The sequence below is a fragment of the Phyllobates terribilis genome, unplaced genomic scaffold (assembly GCF_046119375.1).
Source record: "Phyllobates terribilis strain yellow unplaced genomic scaffold, ASM4611937v1 Scaffold_2__4_contigs__length_985480577, whole genome shotgun sequence".
Classification (NCBI taxonomy): domain Eukaryota; kingdom Metazoa; phylum Chordata; class Amphibia; order Anura; family Dendrobatidae; genus Phyllobates; species Phyllobates terribilis.
The window spans coordinates 82,640,390-82,666,338 of record NW_027362762.1 but is presented as its reverse complement, the minus strand read 5'-3'; the positions used below and the strand labels follow the sequence as shown (position 1 = coordinate 82,666,338).

The 25,949-nt window shown below is 45.8% G+C and overlaps 1 protein-coding gene across 1 annotated transcript; it reads right to left on the bottom strand.

Annotated features, from left to right (window-relative positions):
* Positions 1-2,996: 2,996 nt before the first annotated feature.
* On the bottom strand, positions 2,997-25,384 carry LOC141244403 (dead end protein homolog 1-like). Its single transcript, XM_073669006.1, has 7 exons — positions 25,328-25,384; positions 18,590-18,713; positions 14,997-15,455; positions 11,983-12,369; positions 7,762-7,826; positions 3,922-4,030; positions 2,997-3,643 (listed from the first exon to the last, which is right to left on the bottom strand). The coding sequence occupies exons 1-7, from the start codon at positions 25,361-25,363 to the stop codon at positions 2,997-2,999; spliced, it is 1,827 nt and encodes a 608-aa protein (XP_073525107.1). The 5' UTR covers positions 25,364-25,384.
* Between the last annotated feature and the right edge of the window lie 565 nt (positions 25,385-25,949).

Sequence of the window (25,949 nt, the reverse complement as noted above, 5' to 3'; positions counted from 1 at the left end):
ACCGCTTGGAGCACCCTTCTCCCAAATGTGAGGTCAGACGAAGCACCCAGATCTAGTCTATAGTGCTTATAGAAGGTAGAGGGAGAAGACCAGGTAGCTGCCTTACATATGTCCTCCATCGAGACGCCAGACCTCTCTGCCCATGAGGTTGCCACCGCCCGGGTAGAGTGAGCTTTCAGGCCACGCGGTGCTTCCTCTCCGCTGGATACATAGGCTAGCGTAATGGCCTCCCTAATCCATCTAGCTATGGTGGATCTAGAGACCTTAAGCCCCTTCCTAACCCCCTGATAGGAGATAAATAAGGAACTCTCTCTCCTAAAGGGCTGAGTGACAGCAAGGTACCTAACCACACACCTCACATCTAAAGGATGGAAATCTGCTTCTATCTGATTACTAGGGTTCGGACAAAAAGAGGGTAATATTACTTCCTGAAGTCTATGAAACCGGGAAGCTACCTTAGGAAAGTATGCTGGATCTGCTCTAAGAATTATTCTGTTGTCCAGAACCTGGGTGAAGGGAAGGCCAGAGGACAGAGCCTGAATATCACCAATCCTCCTAGCAGATGTTAGGGCTACAAGAAGCGCTGTTTTGAGGGTAATAGATCTCAGGGATACAGAATCTATTGGTTCAAAGGGTGCCCCAGCTAACGCTTTCAGAACCAGGTTTAGGTCCCATGGAACGACATTAGTTTTGGTAACCGGCCTGGACCTACCTACTGCTTTTATAAAGCGGGAAATCCAATAGTTTTCTGCGAGGGCACAGTTATAGAGGGCACCTAGTGCCAACACTTGGGCCTTCAAGGTGCTCGTTGCTAACCCCAGCTCGAAGCCCCTTTGTAGGAACTCTAAAATCTTCCCAATTGGCGCTCCCTTATCCACTGAAGATTTAGAAAAAGATAAAAACTTGTTCCAAACTTTTGCATAAATTTTGGTAGTGACAGGCTTTCTACTACGTAATAAAGTAGATACTAGACTCTGGGAAAAACCTTTTAGTTCTAGCAGGGACCTCTCAAATTCTACGCCGTCAAGTGGAGGCCCGGAGCTCGCGGATGGAGCACTGGACCCTGGCTGAGGAGATCCGGAACTTCGGGCAGGACCCAAGGGTCCGAGATGGACATGTTCCTCAGGCATGAGAACCAGGGTTTTTTGGGCCAAAAGGGGGCGATCAAGAGGACCCTTGCCTTGTCCTCTCTGATCTTTCTTAGCACCATAGGCAGAAGGTTTAACGGTGGGAAGGCATAGGCCAGACTGAAGTTCCAAGGGATTTGGAGAGCGTCTACTGTCAGGGGCCTTTCTCTCGGATCTAGGGAGCAAAAAACCTTTGTCTTCCGGTTTTGCTTTGTGGCGAAGAGATCCACCACCGGAAGACCCCATTTCCGGACTAATAGGGAAAAAATGTCCTGTTTTAGTTCCCATTCGACTTGCCTTAAAAAATGATGGCTTAAGAAGTCTGCCTTTGAATTTTCTTTCCCTTTGATGTGGAGGGCTGTTAAAGAGAGGAGATGGTGTTCTGAGATCTGAAAAAGATGATCCGCCACTCTCATTAGTGATCCAGCACGAGTACCCCCCTGATGGTTAATATAAGCTACTGCTATATTATTATCGGACAGGATCCTAATGTTCTTATTGTGAAGGAATGGTAAGAAATGATTAACAGCCCTATCAACTGCCAATAGTTCCCTAGTATTAGAGGAAAGAGCTCTCTCAGCGTCCGACCAGAACCCCTGGGCAATCATATCCCCCAAGTGAGCTCCCCATCCATGTAGACTTGCGTCAGTTGTAATTATTTCAGATATTCTGACCACCCAGGGAACTCCGAGACAAGTTTTCTAAATTCACCCACCACTGTAGAGAGGCAATAGACCGGGGAGATGGGCACTTGGAGAGACGGATGTTCCTATGTAACGAGACCTCATTCTGTAGGACGTCCCACTGTAAAACTCTGGAGTGGTATTGTGCCCACATTACCCCCGGCAGACAAGATATCAGGGTACCAAGTAAGGACATTGCAGCCCTAAGGGACATGACCGGGTTCGCAAGAGCTCCTTCCACCAGCCTTTTGACCTTCTGTTTTTTGGCTTCTGGAAGGAAACACATCTGGAGGTCTGAGTCTAGCATGATACCTGGAACTGCTGTACTCTCGAAGGGACTACCCTGGATTTCTCCAGATTTAGGATCCAGCCCAGGCCTTCCAGAATAGAGGAGACCAATTTAAGATGGGAGAGACATTGAGAGGCTGAGTCTCCAATGATCAAAAAATCATCTAAGTAAGGGATAATTAACACATTATGTTCCCGTACATGAGCCATCACCTCCGCTATCACCTTCGTAAATATTCTAGGGGCTATAGCGAGACCGAATGACAAGGCCGCAAATTGGAAATGTCTGATTTCATCCCCTATGACCAAGGCCACTCTAAGGTATTTTTGGAAGCTTCTGTGTATAGGTATATGATAATATGCGTCCTTTAGATCCAATACTACCATGTGACAGCCTGAGAACAATAGTTTTATAGTAGACTTAATGGACTCCATTTTAAAGGTGGGAATTAATAAAAATGTATTCAGGGCCTTAAGGTTAACAATACACCTAAAGGATCCATCAGGTTTAGTGACCAAAAACAACGGTGAGTAGAACCCCAGTCCCTTCTCGGCTATCGGGACCTCCACTAAGACGGCCTTATGGACCAGATTCAGTACCTCCACTTGTAGGGCCATCTGCTCCCGTGTTGATGACCGGTTTGGGGTCAGGACGAACCTACCACAAGGGACTCGCTGAAAGTCGAGTCTCAGGCCGGAACCTACCAGACCAAGGATCCAATTATTAGAAGAGATATTTGTCCAGGCAGGTAAGAAGCCCAATAACCTCCCCACTACCTGGGCCGTGAGTCATTGGCTCGGTTTTCGGGGGCCTTGGCTAGCAGAAGAGGATCCGAACAGGAGCCCTTTACCTTTCGGTCTACGGTCTTCCCATTTATCCTGACCCTTCTGGCGCTTATTACGTAGAAACCTTCCTTTTCTGAAAAGGACGTTTGTACGTGGGGGCAGATAAGTTAGGAAAACCCTTTTTTGTGTTACTTGCTCTATCCAGTAGCTCATCCAGAACCGACCCAAAGAGATGTCCCCCTTCACAAGGGATAGCGCAGAGTCTTGTCCTCGCATGAATGTCCCCCGGCCAACATTTTAGCCACAAGGCTCTCCGGGCCGAGTTAGACATGGCGGCCGACCTTGCTGCTAATCTGACGGAATCTGCTGATGCGTCCGCCAGAAAGGCTGCCGCCCCCTGAAGAAGAGACATGTCCGCCAAGATTTCCTTCCTGGGGGTATTGTTTTTAAGATGGGCTTCCAGCTGGTCCAGCCAGATCATTAGGGACCTGGCGGTACAAGTAACTGCCACCGCGGGTTTTAGGGCTCCCGCCGAAGTCTCCCAGGTCCCTCTAAGGAAAGAACCAGCCTTTCTATCCAGGGGGTCTTTAAGAGCTCCCATATCATCAAACGGAAGGGAGGAACTCTTAGAGGCTTTGGAAACGGCCACATCAATCTTGGGGGCTTTTTCCCAGGAGGAAGAGGCAGATTCCTCAAAGGGGTACTTCCTTTTGAAGAATGGAGGTAGAGCGCCCTTCCTTTCAGTTTTTTTCCCATTCGCTAAGGATTAAGCCCTGGATTTTTTTCGTTCAACGGAAAACTCCTTCTCTTCCTTTGAGCCAGCCCCCCGAACATAACGTCCTGGACTGACTTCTGCCTGGCCTCTGTGATGCCCATGGTGGACCGAACCATTTTAATCAATCTGTCCACTTCACCAAGGGGGAAGCAATTTTGTCCCACACCACTATCAGAGGAGGAAGCTGAGGAAAAGTCTGCACTATCTGAATCCGACTCATAGGGAGAGGATAGGGGGTCATCCAAGACTAAGGGGATCTCACAGTCCGAGATCATTTTCTCTTTAACTCTCTTGGAGAGGACCTTGTGAATCTCTGTTTTAACTAAGGTTTTTAAACCAGAAGTTAGAGCAGGACCCTCCTCTGCCAGTGTCTGGTTTATGCACAACTGACATAGCTTTTTAGGGTATCCGTCAGGAAGAAGAGACTTGCATAGCGCACACTGTATATGCTTTGCCTTGGCGGTACATTTCTTCCCCTGATAAAATATGGAAGGGGAGAAGGGATACCATATTACTAAGTGAACTTACTCGAAGATCACTTACCCAGGCGGCTCAGGAAGAAAAAACAGCTGGTACCGGATTGGAGGAAGGACCCTTCTCAGCCGGGGGACCTTCCCTAGATGCTGCAGATTCGTCCGTTCTACCAGAGGTATGGTAACCAGACCTAGACCCCGAGCTCCGTTTTCCTGAGGACCAGCTACCAGGACCACGTGCGCGATGCGTTTTTTCGGGCTCCCCAGACAGCCGCTGAGATGGTGAAGATGGCGGCTGCTCAACCTGCTGCAACTGGACACCTTCAGACTCCATAATGAAAGAATGAAGGTTTGGGAAGCACTGAGCCATGTTACCTGATAGGTTAAATAGGTACTGGATCCTCCCCTCTAGCAGCGCCTCAGCACACTCCCATTTTTTTTTTTTTTTTTTCACGCTCTTTTGCACATGATCGCCGAGTCGCGGCGACGTCATCGGACCGCGACTTACCGAAACCCGGAAGTACGCGCCGCACGAGGACGCATGCTGTCAGCGCTTCCACAGGTAAGCCGCGCTTTCGCGATGTAGCGCGCTGCGTTCATCCAGGGCAGGGCGAGGAGACAATCACCTTGGCCCTCGCCCCCCCCTCCCCATACTTACGGAGGGTGATGGTGGGCTGTCACCCCCACTTGGAATGCAGACCCCACCGCACTTTTGGGGCTCAGCCAGGGCCTACACTCCCACGGGAGGCGCACCTGGCTGAGGCAGAAAAAGGGGATGCCACCCCAGACAGGGGCGCAGCCCCACTGCAAAAAAAAAAAAAAAAAGAGAACCCCCAGTGCCTCAGGATGCTGTGCCTCTCCCATATAGGGGCGCACGAGCATCGGCCAACGCTGGAGCTGTCGTCCCCAGACAGGGGCGCAGGATCACAGCCGTCGCCATCCATGTTTTACGCCTGCGACCGGCTTCCTCCATCAAGGACAGGAAACCAAACTGAGGCGAGAGGGAGGGCCGTCCCCTTTTAAGCCTGTAGGTTTCCTGTCCTTGGTGGGCGGATTCCCTGTCTCGTGGTGCTGTAATGGTCGACCGATAAATACTTAAATTGTAGACGGTTTTTAATAAATATCAAGGTTGGTCCGTGAGTTTGGCATCCCTGCTGTACAGCATCATGACGCTAAAGAAATACAGATGCTAGTTAACACTTGCTACATCAGTAGTTTCGCTGCCCCCAGAAGAAGCTGGCGGCGAAATGCACACCGAGGTGAGGGGGCACAGGACCAGCCGAGCAGGATCCCCTGACTGGTACATTATAGGAGTGATCTACAAGTATTTTACAATAGATTGATTTATATTGTGTTACATTTTCTGGGTGTACTCTACAGTGATCTGGGGTTATATCTTGGTCTAGGCTTTCTGTCATACCTTATTTCTGACACTCATTATTAAAGGGGTTGTCTACTACTTTCACATTGATGCCCTGTCCATTGGATAGGGCATCAATGTATGAGTGTCCGGGGTCCCGCACACAGCACCCCCACTGATGAGCGGTTATCGGTGCCAGCAGCTGGAAGTACTTACCTGTGGTGCTTGGTCGTCAAGTTGTAATGGCTGGCGCTTGTTACTGCACATCGGCCTCTCATTCAATTGCATGGGAGGCGGATGTGCAGTAACCCGCGGCGGCCACTACAGATGGATGGCCAAGCACCGCAGGCAAGTACTTCCAGCCGCCACTGATAACAGCTGATCGGTGGGCGTGCCGCATGCGGGACTCTGCCCTATCATACATTGATGCCTTTCCATTGGATAGGGCATCAATGTGAAAGTAGTGGACAACTTCTTTAATTTAAGACTTGGGTCCATTTGGATATAAATTTTCTTGTAGAGTATTGCTAAGGTATCGAGTGTCAGTACACACTGCGGACTAGTTCTATTCTGAGCCAGACTTTGTATTATATCAGACTATTCTAAAGTTTTATCCTTATCCACACATAAAAATCAAAATCAATCAAGCTTTAAATTGTATGTGTGTTTCACATTGATATTGGATTATTCCCGATTCTGTTCTTGTGTCCCCTGTATAATACCTTGCCTTTTATACATGTTTTTCAATTATTCAAATAAAATTGTATTTTAATTGATGGATCGCTTCACCACTCACTCCTTTCTACACTGGGTGTGAGCAATTGGTTGGATTTCTTATATAGACGGCATTCCAAAATAACAATGTCCTTAACAGCTTACAGAATATTTTAATATATTATTCTAAGATCTATTAAAAATGTACTTTGTGGGAAAACCCCCTTTAAAATTTGTTTATATATTTCATTATTTGTTAAGGAAATACTTCAATTGTAGACTTAAATATCGATGTTGGCCCGTGAGTTTGTTCACGCTTTAAATTTTGGCTGTGTTTGACATCCCTGAGGTACAGCATCATGATGCTAAAGCCGGGTTCCCCCAACTCCAGTCCTCAAGGCCCACCAACAGGTCATGTTTTCCTTAAAGCCATCACCTGAGCAATACTAAGGAGATCCTGAAAACAGAACCTGTTGGTGGGCCTTGAGGACTGGAGTTGGGGAACCCTGCGCTAGAGAAATGATAGTTAGCACTTGCTCCAGCTGTAGCCGTAGGGTTTATGACTTCAAAAAGGGACATGCAAATTTCTGAAAATACCTTGGCTATCTGATCGCACTTGAGCATTTTCAGCAGTGCCCTGTCTCATATTATCATTGGATTCAGGATTTCTATTTAGTCCCATTGCCCTAAATGTAGAACATCCAGTTCCATCCTAGTGTTTAACATCCAGCCCAATTGCATGGTGGAGGACTAGGTGTTATACACCAAGCGGAGGGCAGCAGTCTGCCTTTACCATCAGCTGTTCTGTGACATGTTGGTAAAGATAGATACCAGCACGGTCCTGTAGTAGGAGCCACTGGGGTAACAGGTCATGACATTTCTTCTCATTAATAGGATGCACATGTGATGGGGAAGACTCAGGAAAGATGTGGAAGAAAGCCCAGCAACTCAGCCATAAGGTGGAGACTACGCAACATTACAGAGCAGGGGGCAGAGTGCAAAGCAGAAAAGGGCAGAAAAGTCACCACCGCTCTGCTGACTGTACTTAGTGCACTGCCTCAAGCTTCATGGCTGAGCAGTGGGAACATGTTCTGGGCAGTGACTGATCGCACTTCTCTATCTGGCGACTGATTGACGATTCTGGGTGTGGTAAATGCCAGGAGAATGTTAAATGCACCTTAAACTGGGCACAATGCACTCAGGTGAGTGGTGGAGTGTTAATGTGATGGTCTTGTATGGCCCTCTCCTACAACATCAGTGTCTGACCTCGCAAATGATCTTCGGATAAAGGGGCAACAGTTTCCACAGACACCTCCAAAATCTTATAGAAGTCCTTCCCAGAAGAGGAAAAGCTGAAGCAACAAAGGCCAACTCCATATTGATAACTACGAAAGGGAGGTCAGAAGAGTTCCCGGAGGTGTGATGTAGAGGGGGGCACAGGACTTGTGTCCATTGTGTATTAGGAGAATATGTTACCTTTTCAAAGAGCCTAGCAGGACAGGCTTATTATTTAATAGTATATGGCTGTATAGGTCATAGTATAAAAACAAATTACAGGATTAACAGAGCTAAAAGTGACATTGTTGAGGACTCGAGCTTTGAACCCACATGAAAATAAACCTAGAAGAGCAAGGGGCAATAAAGATGTACTGAAGTGTATAGAGCAGCCCTGGTGTATGCAACATCCATGAGTCTAACCAAATGCATAGTGGAGTGCCTAAATCTCCCACCATCTTGAAGAATTAAAGCTGTACTTAGTTGTTAAGGCTCCTTCACATTGCCTTTTGTCCCAGTTAGTTGGTCCTGGGGGAAAAACAAAACAAAACAGGATTTATGCATAGACTGGGCCACTGACCAACGGTGCCAACATGTGGCCTGTTGTGCATAGTTTTTGGGTATATAGACCTACTGGAGATAGACCACCAAGTCTTGCCATCATCCTCCAGTAGGCATACATGTCTGAAAACCATACATGACAAGGCACACAGATTGTCAGCACCATTATGGTCAGTGGCCCAGTCGGCAAGACATCCAAATCCAGTCTTGGTGGGTTTTATCGGGTTTGGACCCAAGCCATAAATGGGACCAACAAACATCAGCAAGAACACAATTTGGAAAGAGCAACAATGGCAGGTTGCTTGTAATTTTGTATGGTTTAAAAAGGGAACCAGTCATCAGGATTGTGCCAAGTAAACTACAGGCAGTGTCAGGTTGGTGCGGTTACTGATTAAAATGATACCTGGGTTGATGAAATCTATCCTGTGGTTCTTGTGTAATCTTTATTTGAAGTTTGGAGATAATTAAGATTCTTGTGCTCTGTTATTCGTGTCATTTCATCAACCCAGGCATCATTCCCAAGGATTCACTTGGGAGTGTGTCCCTTGTCCAGAAGGTGAGAATTATGTACTCTTGGGCCCTGGAACAAGTGCATCTTTGAGAACAAAGGATCAGGCATGTTGAAATTCAACATGCCTGATCTCCTCCTCCCCCCCCCCCCCCCCCAACACAGGCCAAACATTACTTGACCTGTCAGCACATCACATGGTGAGTGAAGTAGGTCTTGTATAGGCCCTGATGTAGATTTGCTGCCCATCAAGCTAAAGGGGAAGTTTTGTGCCCATCTTAGAGACATTAACAAAGGCAAAAATAGAGAGAAACCGTAAATAATTTGCAAAACCTTTACATAAAATCTGTCACTTATTTCAATACAGTATAAAATGTTGTACCCAATAAGCCTGCAAACCACAAAGCTCTTCAAGTGCTCACATTATGCTAAATATAGTTCTATAGTGAACATTACGGAACATGAAAGTGCAATAAAAACAAACTTGTGCTTATAAAAGTGCCAACAATAAAATGTGACAAGTCCAGTGTAACAAAGATGGAGGAAATAGATGAACATCCAATTATTGTGTGTTGTGTAAGAGCCAGACACATCAAGATGAAGCAGTCTGTGGAATAGCAGTGGTCGTCTCTCCATAACCTGAATTTAACATTCTGGGGAAAGGGTCAAAGAGTGGCAACTGGCCCTGGTAGATAAAATAGCTTAAAAAAGACAAGGTCTGTGGACATTCATAGGAGTGATCCGTTGCATATAAAAAAAAAAACTAAACAGCAGGATCTTTCATATAAAAACCAGACTCTGCATTGGAACCTGAAAGAGAAAAAACAAAGTTAATTAAACAAACATTTTAATTTCACAAGTGTTAAAGGTGTACTCTGGGGGGAGGGGGAGTGTTTATGATTTTTATAAACCTTGTAATCCCGTGTAACTGAAGCTGCTCCTCACTGCTCCCCACTCCCATCTGGGTCATTCCATCATACACTGGTGTGCTGGACCCCCACCCCCCTCCAAGGAACAGCCAGTCTGAATGAAAAGCAGCTGTCTCCCTGGCTGCAGTCTGGGGTGAGGGGGTGTGGCCTGATCCCTGCTAGCAACCAGTGCCTTGATAATGGCATTCACTGCAGGGCTACTAGCTGTGAGCAGGCCTCACCCCCACCATGCCCCCTCTTCAGGCTGGCTGTACAGTGGGAGGGGGAGCAGCACTTTGTGTATGATGTAATGACCCAGAGCAGTGAGGTGCAGCTCCTCTCACATGGAATTGCAAGGGTTATAAAGATCATAAAACGGTGCATGAACAGTACAAATACATCCCTGCAGTACCCCCTTTAAAGAGTTGTCCACTTTTGTACCTTTAAAGGGTTTTTTGCCATTAACTACTTCACAACATATGATATTTATGTGAGGAGCTGACCTTGTTCTAAAGACTACTGGACTAATGCATGTAGAGTGGAGTCCACAACTCTAAGGGATGCAGACTTTCCAGCAAGGAGCACTGGTTCAGTCAATATTATTGTGTTTTATTACGGATTTGTTTGCTTGTCAGCTCAGCCTCAGGAATCAATGCTTCCATTCAGAGGCAGTAAGCAGGGGGAAGACGTGTAGGCTGGATTTTATGCATACATAAGGCCAGACCTAAGGAAAGCGATCATTCCATTAATCTCGTTAGAACATTGACTTAAGGCCCCTGAGATACTAACAGCCACAAGTCTCATGGTGTGGATGGACCCAGATAGACCCAGAGGAGCAATCACCACATGGGATCTCACATGCAGTCCCAGGTGATGGGCTTCTGGAATATTCTTCATTCTTTCAGTTAAAATCAAATATTTAAGGGGGAGGGTGTGATCACTTCTGCCCATTCAGGGTGCTAATCCCAGTCAGGGAGAAAAAGAAGCCACATATTTAATCAGGAGTTGGTGGAATGACTACAAAGGGAGAGGATCTAGGCTGAGGTCCTGGAGCCCATGGAGTTTCAAGATCAGTTGGCTGGAGTGGAATTCATGTGCAGCAGTCGTGATATCAGTTGACTAGAGGAGCATAGGATGTGAAAGACTACTATACTGGCAGGAGATACCAAAAGCTGTGGGCCAACCAAATGTTGGGAGACAGTGGGTATCACTTGGAACAGGGGCAGTGGAACTACTGATCCCAGGTTGGGAACTTGAGGACTAGTTATATTTTGGCCATTGCTGTATTACCATAGACAGAAGGAATAAAGTTAATTGCATTGTTTGTCTAGGTGATTATTACAACCCATAACTGCACATCTTCACAATTTACATCATATGTTGTGTACCTAAATTAATACAGGCTCACATGCCAAGCCTGCATCTTTTCCTGCACATGACAGCAGCTTTTAATCAGCCATGATATGCCTTTAACAGTCATGGGTGGATCAGAGCTCCACCTGTGGCTGTTAGGTGCACATGACAGCTGATCAGATCAGCTGTCATATGCTGGGAAAGATGTGGGCTCAGTGCTGGAGCCAGCATTAAAGGGAAGGACACGATCATGTACATACGTCATAGGTTGTGAATATTTTTCCATTTGATTATGGTCACTGCTGCAGCCTCTGTACACACCCAGAAACCGTCCAGTGATGTCAGTTTCAGGGGCTGAGCTAGTCTCTGCTCTACTAGGTATGCATAGGTTGTTTACTCCAACATATGCAGAGTAGGATTTTGTCACTGTTCAATATGCATAGTGACAGTGCGCTCCCTCACCAACTCTGTTGAGAAGTGAAGAGCTGGCAAGAGAGCCCAGTCAGTCCACACTAAGGAATGAGTGAGCAGAGACCAGCACTGCCCTAGTCAGGGATTATCCCAGAGGGTCAGATGCCAAAGGGTTACTTGTCATTAATGTGTATTGTTGGATAGTGCTGGTAAATGCCACAACTTCTAGACAGAACATGTGCAGCGCTTGCAAGCACTTTTCTATTTAGCTTAATAGTTTTTCAGCTGGACATGATTGCTGGAGCACCCAGTTACCTCTTAATCCTTGAAACCTTCAACACAGTGTTCACAATGTAGACCGCAGCGGTGGTTGGTCTCCTACGCAATGAGCTGTAAAAAAAAAAAAAAGTAGTAAATTCTCAAACAGCTGCAAATTTTTAATAAATGCAAAAGTGCTTGTATTTTAAAAAGCACTTGACAATATCAAATTGAGATAGGAATAACCCTTTAAATGAACACAGGAGATCTGTGCTGGTGACATTGTATCTGCCAGAGTAGATGAACAGTGATCAGCTCCTACAGTCAACTTTTTTTAGCCAAAGTCTAGCAGCAGAATGGACCCCACTGCTAGGATCAGAAGGGTCACCAAGTCTCTTCTGTGGATGGAGACCAAAAAAAGATTAGCCAAGCACTTTACATCGCTTCCCCACACCAAGCTAGAAAGCCTTTTTAACTTTTTTTAAACTTCTCATCCACTCACCAAACTCCTTTATGATAATTGAGGCCACCATCTCCTTAGCTTGCTGGTACTTTTCAGTAGGAATGAGCTTGTCTCCAACCAGCCAGGAATAGCCAGTGAATGGCACGCCATGGTTTGGAATTAGCACAAAGTACCAAAAGCGAAGCCATCCACAATTGCCATATTGCAGGAACTTTATTTGGTAGACTGGCTGCCCAAACATTAGCTTCTCACAAAGAAGCTGAAGACACTGCGTGGCGGTAGGTGCAAGTTTCTCCAGAATGAGCAGTTTGTTTGATAGAGGGAGAAGGGAATTGGGCTTTGCCAAGGTGCCAGATTGCATCTTAAGCCTTATTGATTGCTGGAGCCAGTCCACTGTGAAGATGCAGCCGTAGAGTGTCCGGGTACCTGTTGAAAGGTGAAGTATAAATATTACATGCATGAATTAGTGGGCAGTCTTAGTCACTACACAGAAAGGAGTCCAGTGGGTGGTCCTACAGAGCTGCTTAGTCACTCATGTAGACAGGGTTGGTCAATTAATAGGACCGCCCCCTGGACTAAGCATATATCAAGCTGAAATCTAAACTAACGTTACTTAGTTCTGTGGGGAAAGATTTAGTATGCTGTAAACCATGCAAACAGCTTAAGTGCCACAATATATTTTGTATCCAGAAAATGTGGTGTTTTTTTATGTTTATACAAGGGGGAAGGATACAAAAGGTCAGTTCTTTTACCCCCATACTAATCATTAGCCCACATTCCTCCTACACAACAGTCCTGTTGAGAGCTTACAATGGAAATCCATGTGTGGTGCCATGCAATGCAAAGGCTGCGAGACCTTACAGTGATCTTCATCCCCAGAGATTCAGCATGTGCTTTGCTAGTAAACGTGAAGGTGTTATCCAGCAGCATTTAATTTCTCATGGGCTTCATTGTGCCTGGCACCAATCTATGCCAGTACAGGGATGTCTCCTATGGCTTCCAATGATGTCAAGTTGACAGAGCAGCTCCTTCTCTTCTGCTCATGGCACGTGACTGCCAGCATCATGCTGATTGATGGACTCACTGCTGCTCAACTCTGGGGAGCCGGCTGTCAATCAGCATCATGTTAACAGTCACACCCCAACAACAGAGCAGCACAGAAAAAGCTTGTCTGTTGATGTGAAGCAGCAGAATTGCTGGAGAGTTGTCAGACTGGTGCTGGGTAGAAAGTTTGTTTTTTGGGCTAAGTTCCAGATAACTCCTTTAAAAGAGTTTGTTAGCAGGATTTTAAGATTCGTAACTGAAGTAGCTGTAATGCTTTGCAGGGGATTTAAACAATAGATAGAAGAAAAGTTTTGTTCTATAATCAGCTGTGGAGGTTTTATGCTAATGCACCACTGCAGCAATGTTTGTTGCACTCTTTTATTCCGAGATGTCCACATCCCACCTGCCTCCAGTCTATGACTGGCTGAAGGATGCAGGGGTCGTGCATGGGCAGATCAAATTCTCAGTTCAATTATGTAACTTGGAAGTTAATGCACATGCCCACTTGCCTGAAATGACTGCACTTGTGTGAGATTTTGGCCAGAGGCAGCAGGTCACGGATTAAAAAAAAAAAAAACGAACATTGACCAGTTAGATGGGGAGTGTGAATGTTCAGGCAGGAGAAGACCAGTGGTGCCCTCCAACTCATTAGCATAAAACTTCCACAGCTGAAGGACAAAATTGATTTCTTGGGTATCATTTTACATCAGCTTTAAAGAATCATTTCAGCCATGTCTTTAAGAGGTCAAAATCCTGTGGACAGGTACCCTATAATCCTGTGAAGTCTGAACTATCACCAAGCAGAAGGTTTTGGACCCCTGTGACTTCCAGTCACTTGTTGAGCTCTTAGTGCTTAGCCATTAAAGAGAATTTGTCACTAAATTATTTGTGTTAGACACCATGGAAAAGTTCCTTAGGATAGAATAGGCGAGAAGATGCCAGCTCACCTGTTGTGGCTCAGTATGCAGGAGCATGGAAATTTGACCAGACATGAAGACAACCAAAAGGGGGTCTCCAACTGGAAGCCTTTTCCTTTTGACCATGTAAGAGGCTGCTGAGCAAGTGCTGACCTATCATAAGCAGTCAGCAACACTTGGAGAGAAGAACATGCCCCCACCATAGTTTAGAGCAGGTCTCAGTGTAGATGTAGCGACAGCATTGACTCGTGCAGGAGGTTACTAAAGGAGAGAGTCATGCACCATGAGCATGTTTCCATGCTTTGCTATGGCCTCCCCCGAGCCAAATAATCTCCAAAAGGCCAAGCCAGTGCCTTGAATAGGAGTGAGGAAAAAAAACTCCAAATATCTTGATTTATTAAAGAAGTTGTCCAGTACTTTATATTACCGCCCAATGTATCCCCCCAGGGCCCTTAAGGATTTTTGTAAATACCTTACATTGCCGTTTCCGCCTGTGAGCGACATTATCCTTGGCCGCTCACAGGCATAACGTGACCCCCTGCTGACGTCACAAGTGAGGAGTGACTCAACGCTGGGGTCCCAGCGGTGGCTGCTGGGTTGTGGGCATGGTTATTCCCCGAATCACACCCAGCATCCAAAGCGCACTTTCCCAATGAATGGGGAGAGGCAGAGTGTTCGGTGGATCCTGGGTGTGACGCAGGGAACCCCGCCCACAGCCTGGCATCCACCGTGGAACGCAGAAGACAGAGCCCTGGCTGCTGCCAGCCCTTGTGACGTCAGAGCCGGCTACAGCCGGGGGTTATGTGATGCCTGTGAGTGGCCAATGATAGCGCCGCTCACAGGCATTATCTGCAACGCAAGCCAATTACAAAATATAATATAAAGTACTGGACAACCCCTTTAAGTGTTATGAATGAGCGCTACATGCAAGAATCCCCCCTCACAGCTGCCTTTGCACAACTCCATGACTTGATGGAAGATGCAATTTCAATATTGAGGACCACAGTTTCCAGGTACAGTTTTTAAGGAGCAAACAAAACTTCTGTAGATGTAGGATATAAGGTATAGACAGGATAGTTGAAATATACAAACCTTCACACAGGCTCTTCTTCGCCAGGGCTGCTTCTCGGTGTGAGTTATACTTCACAACAGCCATGTTCTTCAGGTCGGTGAAAGGACTGGCATAGAGGGAGACCAAATCTACTCCGGGTGTCATCTCTCCCAGTAAGTCCTCCAACGCAGCTTGTTCCATGAGCAATGGCAGCCCGTCCAACATCAGCTCACATTTTTCTGTGCTTCGGCACACAAAGATCTTTACGCCTTGAATTTCATGGCTGCAAAGTTGGGCAATGGCCTGATCTGCAATGCGTTTGGTGAAATACCGTGCATAAGCAAAGCCACGGTTGAGGCCACTGAAGGTCATCATTAACCGGAACTCGTACAGCTTTCCCACAGACTGAAAGAGGGGTATCAGTGTATCTTCATAGATCTCCTGAGGAATATTGCCAATAAAAATTTCAGAACCATGTGGAGGAGCTTCTCCAACCCAACCTGCAAAAAAAAAAAAATTCCAGAGAGACAACTCAAAAGTTGAAGGTGCTATGGTCAATTCTTAATTAGACTTGTACTGCTTGGACCACCAGTGACAAGATGTAAACTGGTCATACCATCTTTCCAAGAGATGGACCTTTTAGCTAATCTCAGCTTTGCTGAAAGCGGTTGTTTGGTCCAAGTTGACAAGTCTGCAGTCACTGATCGATTTGGACTGGACAAGCCCTTTAATAGCTCAAGGTCCCTCTCTAGATCAGCCCTGGGCAGAGCGCAGTCTGCAGGACATGTCTGGCTTTTAGGTCCTTATTCAGATAAAGGACTCCTGGAAATAGTAGTGTACTGCACTACAAAGCAAACCCTCCACCCTGGCATCTCAATTTGCTCAAGATGAAGATAGCATTGTATAATTGTGGAAGAGGGAGCGGTCTACTCCCCACATGTGCTATACATAGCTGGAGGTGGCCAATACAGTAAAAAAAGTTTTTTTTAAAAATTAAACAAAACACCCTTTTGCCTCAAAAGAAAAAACATTTGGTATCACCACATTCAGAAATGCCCAACCTAGTAAAATAAAATGAATGAATTTCATCAGTAAGCAATCAAATTATATTTTTTGCTCATGCAACATTGCATTAAGAGGCAAAACACATCTAACCCAAAAATGGTAATAAAAAGGCCAGCTAAGGGTACAACAAAATAAGCCCTCACATAACCTATACATGTTTGGTATCTGCATGCATGCCGCAATGCTGTATGTATTACTACATTTATAAAGCTGGTTTAACAAATGACTAATATTTGTTAAAAGTAGTTTATTCCTGCGCCCCAAATCCCAGGCTCCTCACTACAGCCCCTCCATTATAGTCTCCTCACCAGTGAGCCATCTACACTCCGACAGAAGTTATGTCGCTTATCCATGTTATGTAAATAAAAGCTTATAACCAGACGTTAAATTCATCCATTGGTTTTATACATTACTCTTTAGAAAGCTGAAACCCTCCCAAATTTGGTTTAGGTTAAGAAAATAAATCGGCATCAATGCTGAAATATTGATCATTTAATGAACACAGAATGGTCAGATTTTGGTAAGACAAAAGTTTTGTTGCCCTCAGAAAGTAATGTGATATTCAAACAAATAATTATCTTAAAATACAAATATATATTGCATAACATTGGTGATTGAAGTTGTGGTGTTATTAGAGTCATATTTAATATTTTGTGTGACTTCCATGAGCTTGAAGGACTGCATCCATGCGGTTCAACAATGATTCATACAATTTATTAATGAAGTCATCAGGAATAGCAGAGAATGCCGTCTTACATGCCTCCCAGAGTTCATCTAGATTCTTTGGTTTTGTCTTCCATCTTCCTCTTTCATCCTACCCCAGACCTGCTCAACGATGATCATGTCTGGTGACTGGGCCGGCCAGTCCTTGTGCACCTTGATCTTTTTTGCCTGGAGGAACTTTGTTGTAGAGATGGATGGATGAGATTGAGCACCATCCTGCTGCAGAATTTGTCCCCTTTTATGATTTGGAATGTAAGAGATAGCTAATACTTCTTGATATTTTAGGCTATTGATATTGCCTTCCACCTTGCAAATGTTTCGCACACCCCCATACTGAATGTAACCCCAGACCATGATCTTCCACCACCAAATGTAACTGTTTTCTGGGTGTATTTTGGATCCATACAGGCTCCAGTAGGTCTCCTGCAGTATTTGCAGCGGCTGTGGTGTAATTCTACTGAAGATTCATCAGAGAAATCCACCTTCTGCCACTTTTCCAGTGACCATCTGTTTAGCAGGCTGTGGGACTTTGCAAATGCCACATGGTTTTTTATTTGCCTTTTTAGTGCTGGCTTCTGGGCACTGATTCAACTATGGAGGCCATTTCGAGAATAAATCCTACAAACTGTTCTAGTTGACACAGGGATGAGGTGACCAGGCCTGTTGGAGCTCTGCTGCAGTGGAAGAGGGGCTTGCTTTGGATTTTCTGACCAACAAACGTTCCTCCTGAGCAGTTGTCTTGCGGGGTCTGCCGGACCTGGGCTTGTCAAACACATCTCCAGTCTCTTCAAAACTTTTTTTTAATTCTTTGTACTTGATGCTGAGACACGTTAAAGGTGCCAGCCACCTCTGCAGTGGATCTGGTCTTCAGCCTCTTGATAATGAAGGCTTTGGTCGCAGGGTGGATGTTTGGCATGTTGTCAGAGATCAAGTTGCAGTTCAAGTGAAGGTCTGTGGTGCTGGGTTTCTTTTTATACACACCCACTAATTAACCGGTCATTTACTGAGCACTGGTGAGGATGTAAACTAGTATTGGGTGCATTATATGACCAAGGGACAAAACTTGTCTTGCCAAAATCTGACCAGTCTGTGTTCATTAAATGAATATTTCAGCATTGATGCCAATTTATTTTCTTAACCTAAACCAAATTTGGGAGGGTTTCAGCTTTCAAAAGAGCAATTTATAAAACCAATGGATGAATTTAACATCAGGTTATAAGCTTTTATTTACATAACATGGATAAGAGACAACTTCTGTCAGGGAGTGTAGAGGAGCTGCTGGAAGGAGGCCTCACAGGAACAACTCCAAACTAGACAACCGTGACAGAAGGTGCTGGGACACAGGTCCAGGAGGAGGATGTATTGGCAGCAGTGTTCACAGACTGATGTTTGTAGACCACCAGGCTGCTGATCACCACTCTCTGCTGCAGAGAGCACAGCAGGGTAATAACCACACTGCTGTGCTCTGATCCCCGACTCAGCTCTGCTATATCAGTGCAAGTCTCAGCAGGAGCCTGAAGCAGAGGCAACAGACCATGTATCCAATGCCCATCACATTACACAGGGGGTCCCATAGTAGTGGACAGAGCAGGGGGTCCCATTACACCACTGCTCCCAGAATTACACAGTTAATACTTTACATTTGTTTGGTTGAAATTTTTTGGGATGACACCTTCCCTTTAACAAGCAACCCCTAGTGATTCCCTATGCAGTTACTTTATCCTTATCTTGGCACTGAACTACTCAGAAGGAAGGCATCAGTATGAAGTCGGCACCTATAACCAACCTTAGAAAACCCAAGAACATTCCAGGATGCAAGAACCAACTCCACAAGTATGAGACCTACCTGGAGGGGGGCCACCATATTTCCTCTGTCCATTCTCTTGCACCAGTGATACATTAGAGCTCCTCATCCACTCGATGAGTCCAGCTTTATTTTTCCTGTTCACGGAGTTGAGCCATATCTGAGGCTAAGATAATAAAACAGAAGGGTTATAATGGAAGAAACCGGCTTCATTAGACACCATCATCATTAGCTGGTGATTCCTGGACGATGCGATTTACCTGCAGTAAAACATGTTGGGAAGCAGATGAGATGACATGTGCATGCACTTCTGACCCCCGGATAATGGGGGTAAAGTGTGCTGAACTGAATGGCAAATGAAGAGTCAGTCTCAAAGGTGTTGTCCAAAACTAGGATAGGAACAACCAATCCACAGGATAAGTCATCAATATCAGATAGATGGGGGTCTCACACCCAGAACCCCCATTAATAATCTGTAATATGCTTTAGTGGTAGCTATATGTAAAAAATGTAAAGCTCTGTTCACATGTCCAGTGGTCAGTGTCCAGTATTAGAACTAAACGGGATCCATTGCAAACAAAAGAGGATGCACTTTTTGCTTTAATTTGTATAAATACAAATACTTCAAATTAAAAAATTGTCCTGGTCCATATAATGGTCTGAAAGAGCGCAAGACAAAGGGTTCTAAAATAAGGTATAGGGTACACAATGTTATACACCCCTCCACTGAATATACAAAAAGCTGTCATATGACATACTACTAAAGTGCCGAAGAAGCTTATGCAATGGCTCTGCATATACGTCAGCAACTAAAGATTTAAAGGGATTGTCCACGACTTCAAGGATAGGCTGTCAATGCTAGACAGCTGTATAACTCCGATAGGGATCGAAACGCTTGGACTTGTCACCTGCTCTCCTGATTACTGTATTTTTCAGACTATAAGACGCACTTTTTTCCTCCAAAATTTGAGGAAAATGGGGGGGTGCATCTTATAGTCGAATGTTGGGGGGGGGGGGTATATTTATGTGTGGGGTGGGGGGGGAGCGGTATCGGAGCGGGGCACAGGAGGCAGCAGCCGCCCGCTGCAGCCTACACTGTCCCCGCTGCTAAAGAAAATGAATCTTCACTGCTCCCCACACCCACAGGGCGTGGGGAGCACTGAATATTCATATGCTCCTTAATAGCGGTATACAGTGTAGTCGCGCTGCGGCTGCCGACGGCTATCTCCTGTGCCCGCGGTTAAAGGGCATGAATATTCAACCTCACACCAAGCCTATGGGCGTGGGTAGGGGGTGAATATTCATGCCCTTTAATGAGCGGGCACAGGAGATAGCCGGCAACAGCAGCCGCAGTGCGGCTCCGCTGTGTGCCGGCTATGAAGGAGAGTGAAGTCACCGGCGTGGGGAGCAGTGACTTCCGGCAGCTGATCTCTCCATGTGAGCTGCGCATGTAAGTGACGTCATGCACGGCTCACATGGAGAGATCAGTGCAGGCAGACAGGATGTAGCGCTGGAGAAAAGAAGAAAGGCGAGTAGGAGTGTTTATTTTTATTTTTTTAATGTGCAGCAGGACAGGGACCAGGGGTGCCATGCATACCAGGACAGGGACCAGGGGTGCCATGCATACCAGGACAGGGACCAGGGGTGCCATGCATACCAGGACAGGGACCAGGGGTGCCATGCATACCAGGACAGGGACCAGGGGTGCCATGCATACCAGGACAGGGACCACATATAAAAGGAAGGGGGCAGCATAAATACCAGGATGGGGGATATTGTCAGAATTGGGGGACATTACCCCTATACCAGTGTCAACAGAAGATCCCCATCCCCTTTAAAAGTGCATCATGACCACATTTTTTGCTTCCATTTTCCTCCTCTAAAACCTACGTGCGTCTTATGGTCCGAAAAATACGGTAGAGGGTGACAGCTGCATAGAAACAGGCCAAGCTCAGGATTGCAATGCAAGGCTCAGACTGGTCACCTGCTCTCCTGACCCAAGTGTGGCATACAGACAGTCACGCTCAGGTTGCAAGAGCTGCTGTCCAGTCTGAGCACAGCAATCCTCAAAAGTTATATGGCTGTCTGACAGGATCCTCCCTTAGGATAGATCAGGTGGGGTTGTGACACCTGGCACCCTGGCCGCTCAGTTGTTCCTGGTATCAGCTGGAACTTTCTCAGTTACATCAACTGAGTAGTGCCCGTGGTCATGTACAGAGCATCCACCACCTCTGAGAAACTGAGCCTAGCCTAAGGGCTTGTGCACATTGAGTATTGCATCACATCAAGACAAGTATAGTGTATGCTGCGTTTTTCCTGCCAAGCAACACAATTTAGTGCAGAAAAATCTGCTGCAAATACTCAACACATGTTAAATTGCTCTACACAGTGAATTTAACAAAATGCAAGTAATCTAAATTTAGCTAAAAAGAGAAGATACAATGAAGAAAGTTTGCAACATTAAAAACTCTAAAGGGAACAGAGCCTAAAGGTTACTACTCATTACATGGCTGTAACAATGCTTCGACAGATCGTTCAGCCAACTCCCATACACAGAGAGCTCAGTCAAGCTCTTGTGTTTTGCAGGAGAAAGCTGCCGATTGACATACACAATCAACCAACATTATTCATATGTTTATGGGGCCCTTAAAGGGTGGACTGGTGCCTAAAAGGTATGCTTAGCCATCTTTATACCCCAAGCACTAGTAATTTGCTTTATTACATGGAGTGCAGACCCAGCCTCCTGTGATTTCATGTTTGAGACCATTAGTATATTAAGACACCATGTAGACAGGGAGAAGTGTAGGGTGTTGTGTAATTACAGATGTTAGGCTGAGTTCACACGATGCGTTTTTAATGCATTTCCGCGGCATTTTTGCAGTTGTGTAAACGCATTAAAAACGCATGGTAGAAGGGCAGCAATGTTCCCCAATTGAAATCCGCATGTGCTGTGCCCATGATGCAGATTTTTCCGCAGCGTAAATGCTGCGCTCAAAAATCCGCAGCATGTCAATTAATTTTGCGTAAACGCGGCGTTTTCACCGCCATTGACTTGCATTAGAACGCGCCAATTCCACAAGACTGCATTTGTACTTGCGCTATTGGCGCGTTCTAATGTGCGGATGGTACCCGAGTGTGGAGAAGATGAGACTCTCCTCCACACCCAGGTACCATTTAAAAAGCTGTAAAACAAGAATAAAATAAAAAATAAAAAAAATAAAGATATATTCACCTTCCGACGGCCCCCGGTCTCCTTCCCTCTGCTTGCGTGCAGGACTGAAGGACCTGCGGTGACGTCATGTGACCGCAGGCCCTTCAGCGCAGGGTCTCACGATATCCCGGCAGCCAGGAACAAGCCAGGAACGAACGCGGCAGCACACGCCGGGGCATCAGAGGGTAAAGTATAGCTTTATTTTTAAACATTCTTTTACGGTCACACTATATAAATCCATGCCGGTTGCATGGATTTATATAGTGTGATCTAGCTGTCAAGCACTTTCCAAGTGATGCCAAAATCGCCTGGCAAGCGCTTGTCAATCCGCATGCGGAAACGCATGTGAATCCGCATGTATTCCGCAGGAAAAACGCATGTACAATCCACATGTGTTTTTTCTGCCAGGGAGATGCAGAAATGATGCAGAAATTTCTGCTTCATTTCTGCATCGTGTGCACATACTCTTAGGGTGTAAGGATAACTAAAATACACGTTCTAGGTGCCAAACCACCCCTTTTAAGCACTACTCCAGCATTTTGTTTTTCAGCACTGGAGTGATACTAAACTAACTGCAGTCTTCACCTTTTGTCAGCACCACTCGGCCCCGCAACGTCTGACTGTCCAGGAGCCAGAAGCTACATTAGAAGCTCCCAATGCAACTCTATGAGTCAGAACAAGGCTCTCAGACTTGTACAGAGCTGCGACCTCCGGCTCACCCAGCAAACACTGCAGCGATCGATAGGTCGCAAAGTGCTGGAGACAACTGGATAAATGGTGCAGACGATTTAGGGAGAGTATCACACTAGGTGCACGGACCCTACATTAGAAGAACCACTCCAGCACTGGAATATAAAAACACTGGAAAGGTGCTTTAACCCTATAATGTGGTACATAATTGTACGCACCACATCATAACCCCTGGGTCAGCACGGGCTCCGGCACTGAGCCAGTGCTAAACTAGGTACAAGTCAGCTGATCCTTACAACTGACATGTGCCCACAACAGCCACGGGTGAAATTGCGATCCACCTGCAGCTGTTACCTAAATACCACTGTCAATCTGACAGCGACATTCAACAGCGCTGCGCCGGAAGCGAGTCACTTACCCCACCCATCGGTGACCCCATCACGTGATCGCAGGTCACAGATTGGTTGGCATGACAACCCGGGGTCTGCAGCAGACCCCTGTGGTTGTCATGGCCAGATTGCTATGAGAGCCATCCAGTGGTCGTCACTCATAGCAAGTGAGCAAATCTGATACATACAGGCGACCTGCTCATTGCCTGTATGTAGTAGAGCCAATCAGGTAATTGTTGCTTCTACTCTCCCATGGAGACTATTAAAGCAAACAAAAAGTGTTTTTAAAACTATAAAAAATATATAAAAGTTGAAGTCACCCCATTTAAAAAAAAAAAAGCAAAAAAAACAAACACACATACTTGGTATCGCAGCGAATCGCCTGATCAATATAAAAAAATAATTAATCTGATCAGATGAATAGGAGGCGGATGTGCAGTACACCGCAGCGGCCACTACCACTTGCCGGCGGAGCCCTGCAGATGAGCACTTCCGGCCGGCGATAACAGCTGATCAGCGGGGGTGCCTCATGCAGGACCCCGGCCCGATCATACACTGATGCTCTATCCTATGAGCAATGTAAAAGCAGTGGACAACTTCTTTAAATAAAAAAGAACCTATCCATGTTAGGCGTCAACAAATTTGTAATGACCTGGAGAATAATAATGTAGGTCAGTTTTAGCATTCAGTGAACGTGTTAAAAACAAACAAAAAAAGCACAACTGTGGCATTGCACTTTTTTGCAATTTCACTGCAGTTGGCATTTTTTTCCCCTGTTTTCCAGTACACGATACGGTAAAACCAGTGATGTCATTTAAAAGTACAACTTGTCCCACAAAAAATAAGCCCTCACACGGCCATATTGACCGAAAAATAAAAAAAGTTATGGCTCTGGGAACAAGGGGAGCAAAAAACAAAAACGCAAAAACAAAAAATGCTCCGGTCATGAAGGGGGTTAAGTTAACAAGTTGCCTCTGGTGTGTATTGTACATCAATTTCTGATAATGTATAAAAAAAAAAAAAAAATTATATTCTATATAATTTTAGGATCCCCTTTCGAACAGATAAATGAAAACTACCAAAAAGATGCACATTGCAGAAAAATATGCAATAAGGCTGAAATTAAGTTTCTACTCACACCAATACAGATTCTGCACATAATGTGCAGTAAGTCTTCAAGTACACAAGGTGTGAACTTAGCCTTAGGCTGTGTGCCCACGACGCGGTTTTTAAGCGTTTCCGCAGCGGCAAAAAGGCTTAAAAAAATGCATGGTAGAAGGCTTGCCATGTCCCCCAATGATAATCCGCATGTGCTGTGCACATGCTGCAGAAGTTTCCGCTGCGGATTATCATTGCGGGAAAAACACGCAGCACTACCAATTATTTCGCGGAAGTGCTGCGTTTTCGCCGCCATTGACTTGCATCAGAACATGTGCATTCCGCTTCACTAGATAAGCACATGCGGAATACATGCGTTCAATGTGCGGATGGTACCCAGGTCTAGAGGACAGGAGACTCTCCTCCGGACCCGGGTACCATAGAAAACTGTAAAAAAAAAAAAGAATAAAATAAAAAATATTATACTTCCCTTCTGACGGCCCCCGATGCACTCCTCCTCCCATGCCGGCAGATCGATGGATTGGAGGACCTGCGCTGACGTCGACAGGTCCTTCAGTGTACCGCGATCTGCCGGCAGTCAACACCTGGCAAAGCAAGACTCCAGGGGCCATCGGAAGGTAAGTATATATTTATTTTTTACCATTCTTTCGGTCACACTATATAAATCCATGCCGGTTGCATGGATTTATATAGTGTGACCAAGTTGTCAAGCACTTTCCAAGTGATGCTAAAATCGCCTGGAAAGCGCTTGTCAACCCGCATGCGGAAATGTCAGTGAAGAACGATTCACATCCGCATGTCCCTTGCAGGAAAACACATGTACAATCCGCATGTACAATCCGCATGTACAATCTGCATGTGTTTTTTCTGCCAGGGAGATGCAGAAACGCTCAGGAAAAAATCCGGAGCATTTCTGCCGCCATCTGCACCTGCATAATGTGTTACATTGTAGGATTATTTACGGTTCAGGAGGGGAACACATCCTGCAGAAAACCCCCCTGATCCCACAGGCCAGACAGAAGGCTACAGGGTCCCAAACTCCTCCTGCTAAGACAGGGGAGAAGTTATAGAAATTCTCCTTTTCCTGTATTAGGTGTTTTGCCCCTGTTGTCTTCTGTCTAGTCTGATCTTGCTGGGAGTTGTAGTTTGTACAATAGACTATTTTGCACGGGGATGTTGGGATTTGATCTATAGACAAAGCAAAAACATTATCCACCAACTTCCCTGTGCAAAATGGGTGTATGGCAAAAAACTACAACTCCTAGCAATCTGCAGAACATACAACCTACTGCCCCACGGTAGAAAGTCACCAACTGCACAAAGTTAATGAGGAAACGGATTGCAGCAATGATCCGGATTGTGGCTCCTCACCTCGCAGGCTGCACTGGCTGCTCCCTTCTGCTCCATGGCTCCTCTCCTGCAGCGTCTGTGGCCGCCGCCGCCTCCAGTGCGGGGATTATATACAGCCCTGACTCACACCACCTGACCACTGACCAATCCTGAGGCAGCTGGCTGATGCTCGCTCCTTACTGGCTGCCTGCAGCCCTGCGCCCTCCCCCATGGAGGTAATAAGTGATGTGTCAGGAGGAGGAGGAGGATGGGAGTTGTGGTTGGTGCCAAGAGTTTGCCGCAACTTTGCAAAAAAATAAATAAAATAAAGGATTACTCACCCTGTAAAAACCCTTCCTGGCTCCTCGCTGTCTATTCCATACACAGGAGACGCAATTGTCAGCTGCATTGTTACATCTGACATTAGTAGCTGGATCTGCAGATAGAGATCTGCTGTGTATGGAGGCTTCACAGATGGAGGCAATGAGATGTCTGGTGTCCTGCAATGTGGGAGCTTTGTACATGGATTTAAAGAGATATTTCCATTGTATAAATTCTAGCATCATGAAGCAATCAGCTCTGCGCTCCCTTCCTCCACCATGTGGGTTTCTTCCTCCACCATGTGGGTTTCTTCCTCCACCTGGTGTCTGATGGATCTGTGTGG